Source organism: Calliopsis andreniformis, chromosome 10, assembly GCF_051401765.1.
Source record: "Calliopsis andreniformis isolate RMS-2024a chromosome 10, iyCalAndr_principal, whole genome shotgun sequence".
Classification (NCBI taxonomy): domain Eukaryota; kingdom Metazoa; phylum Arthropoda; class Insecta; order Hymenoptera; family Andrenidae; genus Calliopsis; species Calliopsis andreniformis.
In genome coordinates, this window is record NC_135071.1 from 11,108,237 (window position 1) to 11,123,474 (window position 15,238).

Genomic DNA, 15,238 nt, shown 5'->3' on the forward strand with positions numbered 1-15,238 from the left:
GCTCTCACCCTTTCTCTCTTTCTCTACTCTCCGACGTTTGAACAATTAGCAAGCGAGGTCAGGCCGCTCGTTTCGTTCTCACGGTGTAACATTTGGAAACGTGCCACTGGCGAGAATGAAACAAGACAGAAACAAATTAAGCGTAACAAAGTGTATGATACCTTTCCCATGTCTTTTTCTGTGTCTTTTCAATTCTGTGAACGCGATTCGTGATTATCGGCCAGGTTTTTCCTGAGAATATTCGTGTACAAATGTAGGATATTCGTATTATTTGAAAAATTTTTTTAAATTATCGAAAATCGAATTTTACTACTGTGAAATATCTAGGGATGGTTCGGTCTGGCTATTAAACGATATTATTAAAGGTAAAGCTTAAATACTGATTTATGCAGGTAAAAAGTATTTCAGAAATAGACTAAAATAATGAAAATTTTCATAACTTTTTATTTCATTCTTAACACTGTTTTATGCAATTTTGACTTAGTATATTTTTAATGATTTAGGGATCGCGCCTTTTTGGTTTTATGTGTGAGTTTCACCTGCAACTGTGCAATCACATTTCCAATTAAATTTATAGGAATATAGAGATTTCATACAACATTGTGTATTTTTTGGAAAACGTGACTTAACATTCATTAAGTTAATGCATATAATAAAAGCGATGTAAAAGATTAGGGGTAAGCTCAGATTACCTGCAGCTTTAATTTCTTTCATAAATTCAAATAATTTGCCACAAGAACGTGTACCTTCGTGATTTATCAGAGTAATAATATAACAATTGCGCGTATCAATAAATCACGTCGAGGTAAAAATAAAAACATTGAAAGCAAATTTATCACGATCACTAAAATGAATTATAGTCGCAGAAGGTGGAATTCTGTATAATTGGGTGTGCACCATAGACGATAGATAATCCTTATATTTCCATGAATTTTCATTTCCTGAATTTTAATTAAACTTTACCGTTTTCGTTATCTTCACTTTTCTATGTGTACTGTTATTTTTATTAATATTTAGCCATCGAAGTACTTCTATTTTCATTGTAGACAATACTACTCGTTCATACATATAACACATACAAATATAATATACATTTAATATTAACCATAACCTTATATATATTTATTTGTTAATTTTAGTATTAATGTAATATTTCGAGGAAGGTAAAAATACTCTGAACCTACAATCTTCTTTATAATTAAAATAACAATTTTTTTATACATTTTCATACTAGTTTAATATCTTGAAAAAGGAAAAAATTCTCGTTACCCAGAATCTCATTTATAATTAAAATAATAATATTTCGTTTTAATACCGAGGAGAAAAGTGAAAATATTATAATTTTACTTAACTCATTACAATATTTCCAATTCAAATACTTTCAGCTCAAATATCAAATGTCTTTCATTCTTCATTCATAAATAATAAATAAATTACCTCGTAGTTGGTGAAACTCAATAACTCCACGTCGCTTTAAATAACATCGCTTTCATCCTCCCGATTTTAAAATTAAACCACGTTCACTGAAAATATCCGTTCGATTCTTTGAAGCTCAGTCGTCAAGCATAAGACGCATATGCCAATATCATATGTTAACGTTTCGCAACAAAACAATATGGTTCTCGTCCAGATATACCTGTAACGTGAAAAGCTTCAGAGAGAGATATCGAGGCCTTAAAGCTTTGCACCAATACTTGTTCCTACATATTCTTATAACGGCGCACAAGATGGTAAGAGATTTCTCGACATGGTGCAGACCTACGTGAATAATGCTCCGCGCAGACTGTTCCCTTGTCAATGAAAAATTTTGCAAAAGAGCACCACGTTCCAGCAAGGCTGGTAGGTTACAATCTTTTCGACGAAGAATAAAATGGCCGCTGTGCAGCAGCTGCATCTCATTAGGGGAAAAATTCTGAATCCCTTCGTCAAGGAATCACGACTGCATAGATATTATGATACTACTTGTCATTGAAGGTACATCTCTGTGTGTCATAAAAATTGAAATTCTCGGATTTCTTTTTGTTATATCCCGTTCTTAAGATTTCAAGATCTCATAACATCTTAATTACATCTTCAATTGCTTTCTGAGAAGATTTGAATGTTTAATGCGAATACACACGTAACTAATGAAGAAGAATTTTTCTGTACTTAAATACCCCAATGAATTATACTCTGAATAGCATCGAGAAGCAAAGCTATTCTGTTTAAGTAATACTCAGGAATTTCTAGGTTCTGCTTTTTAGGCAAGTACAAAATTATATCCAATTAAGCTTAGGTATTTTACTTGATTAATTTAGTACACAGTACGCAGTATATCAATCGAGGCGCTACTGTGGTAAGCACGACTTTACTTGTATATATGTAAGCACAGCTAGGTGCATTAGCAAGAAATATAGCTCCTTACAGAATCCATGTTCAACCAAAGACATTTCTTAGCAAAATACAATTGCTCTATAAAGAATTCTCTTTTCAATGAATCTCAATATTGGAAACTAACTCTATTTCCATAGCTGCAGAAACTAACTTCTGCACTACTTCAAACGATGAAACTGTTTTAAAACTGAAGTAAAATCGGGTCTACTTATTCCTGCCGCCAGACTAGCCTTCCTCGAAAGAAGTTTGCGACCTTGCAAAGGTTTCACGATTCCCTGACTATGTATCCCACCTCGGCCTCGAGTGTTATCTTACGTGACTCGCTGCAAGTTCGTGGTTGAACGTACAGAGATCCGATTTCCCTGGAGTATACAGAAACCAATTTCTAGGCTGTGGCAGTCAGGTACGCCAGGTGAGCGACTCCGAGGGAAGTTGCTCAGAAGGACGTGTCGTCCTCGAATGAGAATACACAACTATTGGGAAAGCTCAAGTGTTTTGCTGTGCACGGGAATCGGTTGAGCAACCATCGCGAAGATAGTGTCTCAGTAGCAGAAAGTAGGAAAGTGAGAAATCTGGATTGGGTCTAGCAGTACGATAAAAAGAATTATACAAGTTGTCTACTCGAATGAGAATAAATTCTTGATCTGTCACATACTTCAGCCAAATTTCAAGTATAACAAAACGGTGACTTAATCACTCTAATTTCAAATTTTCTCTCTGGCTTCAAGCGGAAAGTGTTCAATTTGGCGTGGAATGGCTGCACCATAAACAAGATGCATTCCCTTTATAACTTCTCTAATACGCTACTGTACCCTCTGTCTACTCATCTGCGGTAAAGTCATTGTGTAGAATGATACAATTCAGCTACGGTGAACCTCATCACTTGAAATGACGTGTTTCGGGCTCCCTCCCATTGAAATTGTAACATTGACTCACCACTGTGCCCGACAAAATGATTCAGTCATCCTGAATCTCCTATCTTCAAGCACTGTTTTACATATTCCCCTCCTTCCAACAGATATCTATTACTAAATGCGAGAGACACGTTATATCGCGCTGCAGAAAACAGGAATTTTTCGTATTATTCAAGCCTGCTTCTACTCTCGCGAAATTGATTTCTGAGAAAGGGAATACGAATTTCTGCGAAAGAGATTCTTGTATAAAGGCTCTTTTTTTCTCTCGACGCTTACGATATCATTTTTCTCCCGTTATCGAGCCATCAAATGAATGTAACCGTCTTCAAATTAAAAGATAATATTGCCAAGCAGAACCTTTTGGTTCGCTTGCAAGAGAAGCATTCTCAGGAATTGAAATATTCTTTCATCGGGATATCACTTTCACCAAGTCAAACACTTTGACGGTATTAAAATCTTGTTAATATCTGCATCGCGTTGAATCTTTAAATTGAAATCTCTATTACGGGGAGATTAATGTTATTACATATTATTACTTCACATTTATCACTTTTCTGCTGTGAAATTATCTTCATAGCCCTTGTAAGCATAAAAATCATTCATATCTACTTTTCTATCGATCAGCGTTGACTTCATTAAATTCTGATCATTTTAAAAGTTGCTTCTTTGAGATGTCCTTATTTCGCAAAAAAGAGCGAATTCACAATTTTATCACAATTAATATTCTATGCAAAATAAATGTATAAAATATACTCATCGAATAAATAAACACTCCTATATTCCTCGTTGCAACTCTATTAAAACACACATATCAAATAATCATTTTTTAAAATGATCCTTTGAGACCACTAATTAAAAGTATTATCTGCAAACACAGAATAATAATCGTACAGAATATACATTAAAATGTATAAGAAAATTTACTGCTCAAAAGTCATTCACAAGTGAAACGTGAAACTCATGAAGCAGACAACACATTAAAGAGCACAATTATTACTTTAATTATATATATTCTCTTTCGTGCAACAATTGTCATTGCAACTAATTGGAACAAACAAAAGGATTACCTACAACAAATAAAAAGTGTATAACGTGACATCACTTTCTTGTAATCCTGGTAACTTTATCATTTCACTAAATTTCAACACAGAATTCCAACTACACATATTTAGAATATTACGTTTAGGAAAGTGCAATGAGAAAAGAATAAATTTTTCCACTCCTGAAAATTGAAATACTTCCATAAATACCATACAAGCGTAAAAGAGAAACAGATCATAAAAAATCTACGTTGGGCTTTTCACACTGTCGCTAAGTTATTTCATAGTGCAATCATTAATTCGACACTCGGTGGACACTCAATCATCCAAGGCGTCGTGGAAAAATCGCCGATAGGTCCGTTTCCAAGGATAAAAGAGCCCAAGGTGAGATGAAGCATGACTACGTTGAACACCCAGCTCTCTATCAATGGCCAAAGGAGGTCCAAAAGTTCGTGGGCCACTTGGTGGTAAGGCTTCGAGGGGACCAGCCATCGTATAATGGATCGAATGCTGGCGTTGATAAATCAGCGTTTCGAGACGTTCGCGACTGAGGCAATGAAACGAGGAGTGCTCGATTCGATTGCGGTTACAGAACCCCGAGAACTGTAAACGCTTGAATAAATGAGCGTCCGTTGAATGAAACGACTCGCAACGTTCATCGGCAAGCAGGCGAGCAAAATTCGTTGTTGATCGAAGGAACTATTTCAGTGGCCACCCCCTGGGCCACCATTTTCCACCTTGCTCGCGCGCGCTTCCACTCTAGTGATGAATTTTGATTAACACCGTGGGTCATGACTGATACTTAGCGGAGGTGAAACTTTCAGGGAACAAACGTAGGCTATCGATTCAGAGCTTGGAATTACATTGAGAATTAACCTTTTGCGATTGGTATACTTGGAGACAAATTTTAACTGTCGCCATGGTTGCTTCTAAAGGGTTAAGGATTGTGTGGACTTAATTGTTAAGGGGACAAACTTGACTAACTGGAAATTGTATTCTTTTTATGATGGGAGTATCAAAAGAGGGAAATTTTAGAGCAGATTGTGAAATGATTTGAAATTGTAGAAGCGTATGTTAAAATGGGGAGAATTGAGTTGAGCGAAATTATGAGAAATTTAAAGGGATTGTTATTTTTTATTGGATGTGATTGCATCCTTAATTTTAAAACATATGATATCTGGCTGATGCAATGGTAATTGCCATGTAAATATTGATGCGCTGTATTTTAATAGATAATATTTATTTCCTGAATTATTACTGAGTGTGTAGTAAAAACTGTGTAGTGGTGACCATAAATTCAAATATTTTAGTAATACTGATTGGCGGTTGGAATGCAGTCAAAGTAATATTTGTAAATACTCATATAAATATATTTGTAATTTTTATTCCAGTTTCAAATCGAACATGTTATTTAAAAATTTTATCACTTAACATTGTAAATAAATTCCACGTAATTTTTCTTTCTAAATATTTTGCCAATCTCTTTTCACGAAATCTACAACAACAAAGAAAAGAAATTCCCAAAGAATAAATTATATATAACAAATAACCGAAAATTCGTTTCTACTTTGACAATCCTAACACTAAAGTCCAATAACGTTTGGCGTCATCCAAGTCAATGTAGTGATCGAATCGATCGAAATCTCCCGAAGTAGCGATTGAATTCTCGTCGCTAATAATACCCTCAATGATTTCCACTTTCGGCGATTAAATAGTTCCGACATTCTACAGAATCATAGCGAACAACTGATAGCAGGCAAACTAAGAACAGGATGGCAATTCCATTCAACATTTAAGAGTATTGACGTTTAACATAGGTGATTGTTTCAACGATCATTGTTCGTCAATGGTCGTTGAAGGATATGAACAGTCAGGTGACATGTCGGCCGACCGACTGCTCTTAGGTTTATGACTCTATACTGATGATTAAACAGAGAAATTTCGGTTGTTATGCGCATGCAGCCTAGTTGGAAACCCCGCGGGATTTACAGGGTGAGTAGCAGCGCACTTTGAATATTTCTCACGTAGTACCTTTTGGAGATTAGTATTTAGAATGGTAGTTATTTTCTTAATTTAAACTATACCATTTTTCTTTTTTGTATTTCAGATACAGTAATCGTATTGTTTGGTTACACTAGAAAATTAAATTTCAGAATAATTAAGTTACAAGTTTATACGAAATTGCGTTCAGTTTTACAAGTTATTTTTTCAAAAATTGTTAGAGATAAAGAGAAAACTGTTATAGTGTTACACTTATTTCTTTTTCTTATGAGATACCACAAGAACTTCTATGAATTTACATGGTCTCATAGATCCACAGATTACAATAACTCGCAAAATGAGATTCTTTCATTCCTTTTTCATTTGAAAATTTTTTGTACTTCTTTGTAGCAAGTCAAATTTGTTAAGAATTTGAATATTGTAATTGGGAGCCACTGTAAATAGCTCTTGATTTAGAGATTTAGAAATAGGAAATTTCATGAAGTCTTAAAAGGTTTGAAATCAAATTCGATGTTCATCGTCTATTATTAATGTTCTTTTTCTAATAATTATATATATTGTAATGTTCTGTATAATCCACCTTCCAGTATGAAAAAAATAACTAGTTAAAATACCACTTATTTCTATTATTTTATTCATACAAATTATTAAAACATGAACAAACTTCGAAGCTCCAAAATTATGAACATTATAAATTCCCAAAGATCTTCTAAACCGTTCTTGTAGAATATTGTACCTAATCCCAATATCACATACATGCATCCCCCACCTCTCTCTAGCAGCAGAATTACGTTTACTTAAAAGAAATTGTTTGCATAATTCCAGACGGAGGGCATCACGATGAGGCCAGGCTTACCAGGGCAGAAGGGTGATGCAGGCGTTCCAGGCAGTCCAGGGCCAAAAGGCGAGACAGGAATTTCTGGCTCCAAAGGTAATAAGGGTGAGCCAGGTCACAAGGGTGCTAAAGGGGATCACGGAAAAGAGGGCCAGCGAGGAATTCAAGGATTCAAAGGAGAACCTGGCGCCCCTGGAGCACCAGGGCTTCCTGGTGCGCCAGGCGAAAATGGAAGACCTGCTGAAAAAGGTGACAAGGGCGATTCAGGGCCAGAAGGAAAGCCTGGCCCTCCTGGAGTCCCTGGACCACCAGGATCCCCTGGACTGAGTGGACCTGGAGGAGTAACTCTTGGAGATGGGGGTAAGGTTATTTTAATGAAAATTAGAAACTTTAAGAACATGTAGTATGAGATACAATTAATTGTGATGCAGGTACAAGCCTTGGTCGTTGAATTAGGATCAGTCAAAGATTTCGAGTTAGTAGTACATCCTTTGTCGGAGAACTGGCAACGTTCGTCACTAAATTGTGAATGTTTATGGAAACTCAAGTTATCGTGAATACTGTTAGATTGATCACATTTTATACAGAAATGCTTAACCGTGTTATTAGTTCTCTTATCTACGTGCACCGCTTATAGGATACTTCTAAACAGGTGCCGCGGATGGTTCTACTGATTCTAGAGATCAATCATTTTAGTACAGAGTGCAATTCCCAGTTTACTCTATCAAAAAATATGTTTTAAGAACATTCAGTAAATTTTAGAATTACCCTCCTCATAACATTGATAATTGGATATTTGGTAAGCCAAAAAAATATCTGATCACAAATTGAATATATCTAAATACATAAACTATGGATCCATCACACGTAATAACAAAGCCAGCGCATCGAATATAAATGAACACAAAATTACAGGATTAAAGAACACTGACAATAGCATGAAAAGTAATTAAAAATGAAGTGACCTAGTACTTCAGTCCCATAATCTATTGTATAAAACAAGACAATCCTCAGTGACAGAGAATTATCTTCTCCGCTTGAATGAATCAACGTAAATGAATAATTGTGTTTAATTAGTTCTAGGGGAGAAAGGTGACAAGGGCGAGACTGGTGCGCGAGGGTACAAAGGTGACAAGGGCACCAAAGGCGAGAAGGGGGATAAAGGTGATTCTGGACCAGCCGGAATTCCAGGTGTGAATGGCATTCAAGGACCCCAAGGCAACAAAGGCGAGCCCGGCAAGGATGGCGTTTCTGGAGCACCAGGGGTCACGGGTGCAAAGGGCGAAAAAGGCGAGAGAGGTCCACCAGGAGTCACCGCCATAGCCAGCTCTGGTGACTACATCACCGTTAAAGGGGAGAAAGGTGCAGAGGGCAAGAGAGGCAAAAGAGGGCGCCCTGGGCCACCCGGTCCTGTTGGCCCACCTGGAAAACCAGGAGTAATGGGAGAAATTGGATTACCCGGATGGGTGGTACGAAAGAAAATTCTTTTCCTTCTCCACCCCCTTAAATTCCTTTTTAACGGGCTGAGCGCGGCGTCGATTTTGCTATCCTTTCTATTCAAGCGACAGCGTGAACGAAAAGTCCACTGCCAGTCCCTAGGGACTGGCGCCGCGCTCAACGTGTTAATTGCAAACGGGTTGCAGGGAATTATTAGCTTGAGTAATTATTTCTCTAATTCGTAGCACGTCTTCAGGAATATTCTCTAAGATGAGGTTTATAAACAGTTGTAGAGTAGCTCATTGATAATTGCTTCGCGTTCAGCTTGCGCTGTTTCTCTTTAAGCTCATTAAAGAGAAATTATTCTGGAGACGAGCAACGTCTTGGTTTTGACATTTAATGTTTCATTTGGTGAAAATTTCATTTTAATTTGAATAATTGTAGCGCTTTTATTATAAAATTAGATGAAGCTTAATAGGTATCTTGTTTAGTTTAAAATTCATAAGTACGTAATGTATGCGCTGCTGGAAATATTGATTACATCGCTCGAATATTTAACGTTTTATTGCGTATCGCTTCTACGTGGTGTAACCATTAAGTATATGATGCTGGTCACAGTATTTATATTAACTGAATTTTCAATATTTTACGTAAAAGATACGAGGCGATAATATACAGAAATTAATGAACTCAAATTACACCTACATTATCCATTTACACTTCATGAGTGATGCAACAAATATTTTCAGTGGTATTATTTATACAAATCACAGTTTTAAAACGACAATCATCTGTTTTTAATGCTGAGCACAGAATACGATGAAAGTGAGTATCATATAATACCCAACAGTTCTAGTTATAATTTAATAATTCGATAATTCGCGAAGTTATCGCCTGTCTATCCAAGTAATTACATTAAATGACACTGTTTAATACTCGGGGCAGAATAATGAGAGACAGTATTACATCACGAAATTAGAAATCACAGTAATCGAATGAAGCTAGAGTGAAGTGAACTGTACAGCAAATTAATTAAAGGGTTAATGGACGTAGAATATTCATGGACGAAAGTAGAACATGAACGCTGTATATCGATAACTATTTCTAACAGGGTCGTCCCGGTAGTCCTGGACTTCCTGGACCTGTTGGACCATCAGGACCCAAGGGAGAAAAAGGAGAACCTGGTGCACCAAGCCCTTACGGAGTTCCTGTCGGAGTGAGTACGGTTTACAGGTTCTCGTCAAAAGCGAAACCTCGAATATTGAAACGTGAGGTTTAAAGTAGAACTCAAAGTGTGAGCGTGTATCAGTGGAAAATTAACAACATCCATTCATTCTAAGCATTGCTAATACATTTTATACATTTTAACATACTCCTGAACTTCAAGTAGACATAGCAAGATACTTAAAAACAACATATTATTCTTTTGATATCAATTATTCTACAATATATTACTTAGAATATTTTACTTATTTATTAGAGCATTTGAAAATATTACAATTACACTTATTGCTTTACTGTACTTATGCTGTACTGTACTATGCTATCATGCAATGAAGCTCTTGAGCATTATGTCAGTCATTGGAAAAGTTGCGGGAATGTTCAACATAAACTGATGCAAATTTTTATCTATAAAAAGTTCCGAATATTAATGCTTTAAAAAAAATCGAAGGGCAAAGGGAGTACGCTAAAGAGTTCCCAGCGTGGAACGAATAAAAGATAATGGATGCATTTTTTATCCTGTCTTGTGCCGGGTGACAGACTAAAGCGGAGATGTGCACTGTGATCTACGACCTCGGTCGCAAAAGTTCGGAGATTACCGTGGAACTCATTTCAAATAAAAAATGTCACGTGAATATGGTTTCGTGATAGCTTGCTATAAAGGCTAAGTACGAAAATCTAGATGCATGTCCACTGCAACTAAAATGATGCAAGGTTCATTTGAAAACAAATGAAGGATGCTATTACGCCTATACAATCATACTGTATACATACATATCTAATACAATAGTAGATCTTCCAATATACAAATCAATAGGCAGACATAATAAGTAAATGATAAATAAACAAGTGAATAATTCATTGCTAATCAAATATATTTTAGAGAGACTTTTACTAAAGTAAGAATATTCTACTTCAAATGGAGCTACTTTAAATAGCTGTAGCATGAAAATGTTTTTGTTCGAATATTTATATTAATCTTATTATTTGCCTTTTATATTACCCACGTATTTTTTTCCTCGTGATACTGTACGATTTTAGTTTCTTTAAAGCTGGTTAAACACAGACACAACGCAAAAGGGTCGTGCAAACCGTGTTGGAACCGAACAGATTCGAACGGGCGGAACATTTTTTAGCTGAAACGACTGGTGGGGGGAAGCCGCGAGATACCCTCGAAACTTGTAACGATGGTCGTAGATCACTCCCGCATAGTCACAAGTCTCGTTGAGCTAGGAACAGAACGCGCGGGGTGACGGAAATTAATGCAAGTATGCGTTTGACCCCCGCTTCTTTTTTACATCTTTCCTACTGGAAACAGGGTTCGATTTATTTGTCCCTTCGCTCAAGAATTCAGTAAAAGGACAATATTAACTCAAGAGGAAGTTTTACAGTTATTCCAAATGGGAAGTCATATCTAAGTCAACAATTTTATCCTTTTTTAATTCAGTTGTCTTTACCAACAAAGCTTTGTATCACTTACTTTACACATGTATTGTACAGGCTGTCCAAGTTGAAGCAGGACGTTTAAATACCTCCTCTGTTTTTAGTAACACGAAATTTTAAAAAACTAAAAGGAATAATGCTACACAGAAGATTGTTATTTCATGACATTTCTCCTTTGACACCATTCAAATTATGATATGAACGATTTTCGTGTCATTAAAAACAGAGGAGATAGTTAAGCCGCCTTCTTGAGCATGGCCACTCGGTATTTAAGGTAAATGTGTATTTTCTGTAAATATTAAAATAAATATTCTATAGAGTTTTGGTCCCTTAGAATCTAAATACTGTATTATAAAACATAATTTCTTTGTGTGATTTCCATTACATAATAATTTTCACTGTTAATTATTTTTAATTATTTTTTTTCCCTATTATATTATTTTATCATAATTGTTAAAAATACTGCCTTGCATAATTCTTTATATCTCTATTATATTAATAAACCATCGTTCAAAGAAACTAAGCTCGAAAAATAGCAACTAGTTGATTATTAGTAATATTATTGTATTTGTTTTACTGTGAAAACATTTTTCATTCTGATTGACTACGAAATTCGCTTATTTTTAACATTGTCACTTTTTCAACGCTCCTGACGACTGACAAACACTAACAAATACGTGTGGCATGAATCGGTTCACCTCGTTCTGGTTTTAAAAGCCGCAAGGCAAACTCAATATTGCACTTTAAAACAGTCGGCCATCATGAAGACGTGGCTGGTAATTTATGTCGGCTCGCACTCGCTTCGAGTGGCTTGAATATCGCCTTTGCGATGAAATCGTGTAGAAGCTTTTCATGATAAGTGCCGACACGAGTTCACTAAAAGCTACTAATAGAATCAAGTGGAATGGTATTCGAAGTGGCAGAAAACTGAAAGTGAATTGGATTTTCTTTGTTTAGTATTTCGTTAGGGTACAGATAGGATAAAAATGTTTGTAAATTGCTGATTTATTTGGGACAGATAAAAGGAGATAAAGGGGACGATGGTTTCCCTGGAATTCCTGGGCAACCAGGAAGAGATGGCCAAAGGGGTCCTCCAGGACCTCCGGGAGCACCTGGAGCACCGTCTCAAGGAAATTACATACCAGTCCCAGGACCTCCAGGACCTCCTGGCCCTCCAGGCCCACCAGGAATGGCTTTGGTTGGACAGAAAGAAGACCCAGGACTGGGTAGAAGCCACATCTATGGCGAAAGGGACTACTATGGAGTCAGACAAGGTAAAAGATAAATATGTGTATAATTGTATAAAAAGTATTATTAATAATGTTGGAGGTAGAATTATTTTCTTGAACCAGTCTATGCAACTGTATTTGATTTACTAGTATAAACGCAAAAATAATTGGTATATTTGACCAGACTTCTATGTAGGTAATATTTATCTACCTTATATACTTTACATTTGAAAGCAAAAAAGTTGAAGTCGCTGAAAACGACATTTGTAATGGAAATAGTAAAAGTAGTGCATGAAGTAGTTCTATAAAGGATAAAGTACTCAGTTTCAATACCATTTTTTATCATCTCTACTGCAAGGACTCAGAACTAGTCTGGACGAATTAAAGGCTCTTCGTGAACTGAAGCAACTGAAAGAGTTAAAGGAGCATTTAGGTAACGCACGTTGAAATTACCTATGCGTCGTTTCCTTGACAAGTTCATTCATATTTCAAACTACGCATGTTAGGAATTACACTGAATTATCTTGTAGTTATCTTTAATTTTAATATGATTCCACCTGAACGTTTACAAGGAGCTGCAACAGCTGCAACAAGGGGTCCTCTAGAAAGCACAACGAAGATTGTACCAGGAGCAGTAACTTTCCAAAACACAGAAGCCATGACGAAAGTAAATTTGCTTACTTTACTAAAAAAAAAATTTACTTCCGCGTATGTTGAGATTGTTTAAATAAATTTGATCATGTCTCAGATGTCTGCTGTGAGCCCAGTCGGAACACTTGCCTACATCATAGACGAACAGGCATTGTTAGTCAGAGTGAACAATGGATGGCAGTATATTGCAGTGAGTATACGTTTTATTTTTCATATTTATATAAACGATTTTAGTAACCATTACTCAACGTTTTCTTTTATTTCTTTCTTTTTTTAATGATTTAGCAGTTAAATATTGTGTGCAGTTATTACTAATTGTTATTCAACATTTCTCGCATCTTTAGTCATTCACTGAACTTTCTAATTTGTTTAAGAGAGCAATTCCTTAATCATTTAAATTACTACAGCTTATTTGATATAAGTAAATTTCATTTTTGAATATCTTGAGTGAGTAATCTTACAGAAGGATCAATCTAATGTGAAATATTTATCCTGTACTGCTTAGCTCGGTTCACTGTTGCCTATAACTACTCCAGCACCACCAACCACATCACCGCCTCCGGCAAATCCACCTTTTGAGGCTTCCAACCTGATCAACCAGATACCCGTGAAAGCAGATGGAACTGGGGTGAGTTACTATCTTAATCTTATTGAGTGTAAAACATTATCGATGAGAAGAGGGCTGATGTGTTATCTAATTTGAACTGAATTTCTTTTCTGCCGCTAAGTGGTATCCGCGAATGGTAAGATTATTACTTCTGTCATTTCTATGATACGAACAGAACGAAAGAATGGTCAGCTTGAATTGTTATTCTTTTAAGTTATCATTGAAATATATAAAGGCTTGGAAATAAGTGTTAGAAAGTTTGAGGGATGATTCTCTACGTTAAAATAAGAGGGAAATCAATATGGATGAAATTGCGTTTGGAGCTTCCTTATAGAGTTATTAGTTAGTATTAAAGATGCACCTAAAGTTTACTCGAAATATGTCTGACTTGTCTTATTCTACTGTCTCTGGCTTGGCTAATGCACGCCAGCAATGCATTAAGCTCCAAGTCAGATACCTTTCATGCGAACTTCAGGCGTGTTTGCAATAATTAATAACTCTGAATCGAAGCCTTAAATGCAATTTCATCATTCTTGTTTTTCATCCTATTTTGAATGAAAATTAACAAAGGAAAAGTTGTTCCCACCAGGAAATTTTAAAAATAAGTTGAGGTAGTACTAGACTGAGATCACTTTAAAAAATAAAGGTCCATGTGACAGCGGTTTATTGAATATATTTTAAAGCATAATAAAGAAATAAGTAGATTCTTCAATATAGTATGTGTCTGACCACGGTTATTAAAATCATTAAAACGTGCAGTTGCGAATGGCTGCCTTGAATGAGCCATTTACTGGAGACATGCACGGTGTACGAGGAGCTGACTATGCCTGTTATCGACAAGCAAAGCGAGCAGGGTTGAGGGGCACATTCCGCGCATTCCTCAGCTCCAGAGTTCAAAACGTCGACAGCATTGTAAGACTTGGGGACAGGGATCTCCCGATCGTCAACATAAAGGTAATTACTAGTTTAATCATTTCAATCTCAACGCAATGTTATCTCGAACTAGTTTACTAACTTTTCTAACTTTTAGGGAGATGTTCTGTTCAATTCCTGGAAGGAAATGTTTAATGGAAATGGTGCTTACTTCTCGCAAAATCCTAGAATTTACAGCTTTAATGGGAAGAATATCCTCACCGATTTTGCATGGTAACTATATGAATTATTTATATTTCAAAATAGAAAACAGAATATTAGGGGTAATAGAAATAACTAACTAATATGAATTAATGATTGGAGGAATATTTTCGGGAATACACAAATTATTAAAACTTCACAAGCACTTGTTGATTTATAGGTATTAAATGTAACTGATATTTATATGGTATTTAATAAAATATGAGCCAATATTCAAAAAACAAAAAATACTTTTATTAATGAAATAACGAGGTAGTAGAAAAATACTACTAAATTACAAGATATAATATTACTTCTTAATTTTAAATACAATTCTTAGAAAAACTCCCTCAATATAACTGTAACATTTTTTT

General features: G+C 35.7%; 1 protein-coding gene across 4 annotated transcripts in view; it reads left to right on the forward strand.

Moving 5' to 3' along the window:
- Positions 1–15,238, forward strand: part of Mp (collagen XV/XVIII-type protein multiplexin) — a 273,211-nt gene that overhangs the window by 255,736 nt on the left and 2,237 nt on the right. For 3 of the 4 annotated variants that reach the window (XM_076386974.1, XM_076386976.1, XM_076386977.1), the window contains 13 exons: positions 6,290–6,319; positions 7,154–7,523; positions 8,241–8,632; positions 9,414–9,425; positions 9,712–9,816; positions 12,283–12,538; positions 12,852–12,926; positions 13,066–13,160; positions 13,242–13,334; positions 13,650–13,772; positions 13,873–13,887; positions 14,511–14,705; positions 14,782–14,897. In XM_076386974.1, the coding sequence (XP_076243089.1) occupies positions 6,290–6,319; positions 7,154–7,523; positions 8,241–8,632; positions 9,414–9,425; positions 9,712–9,816; positions 12,283–12,538; positions 12,852–12,926; positions 13,066–13,160; positions 13,242–13,334; positions 13,650–13,772; positions 13,873–13,887; positions 14,511–14,705; positions 14,782–14,897 (1,877 nt within the window). The remainder of the gene's footprint in view (positions 1–6,289; positions 6,320–7,153; positions 7,524–8,240; positions 8,633–9,413; positions 9,426–9,711; positions 9,817–12,282; positions 12,539–12,851; positions 12,927–13,065; positions 13,161–13,241; positions 13,335–13,649; positions 13,773–13,872; positions 13,888–14,510; positions 14,706–14,781; positions 14,898–15,238) is intronic. The other variant, XM_076386975.1, reaches the window with a different exon arrangement.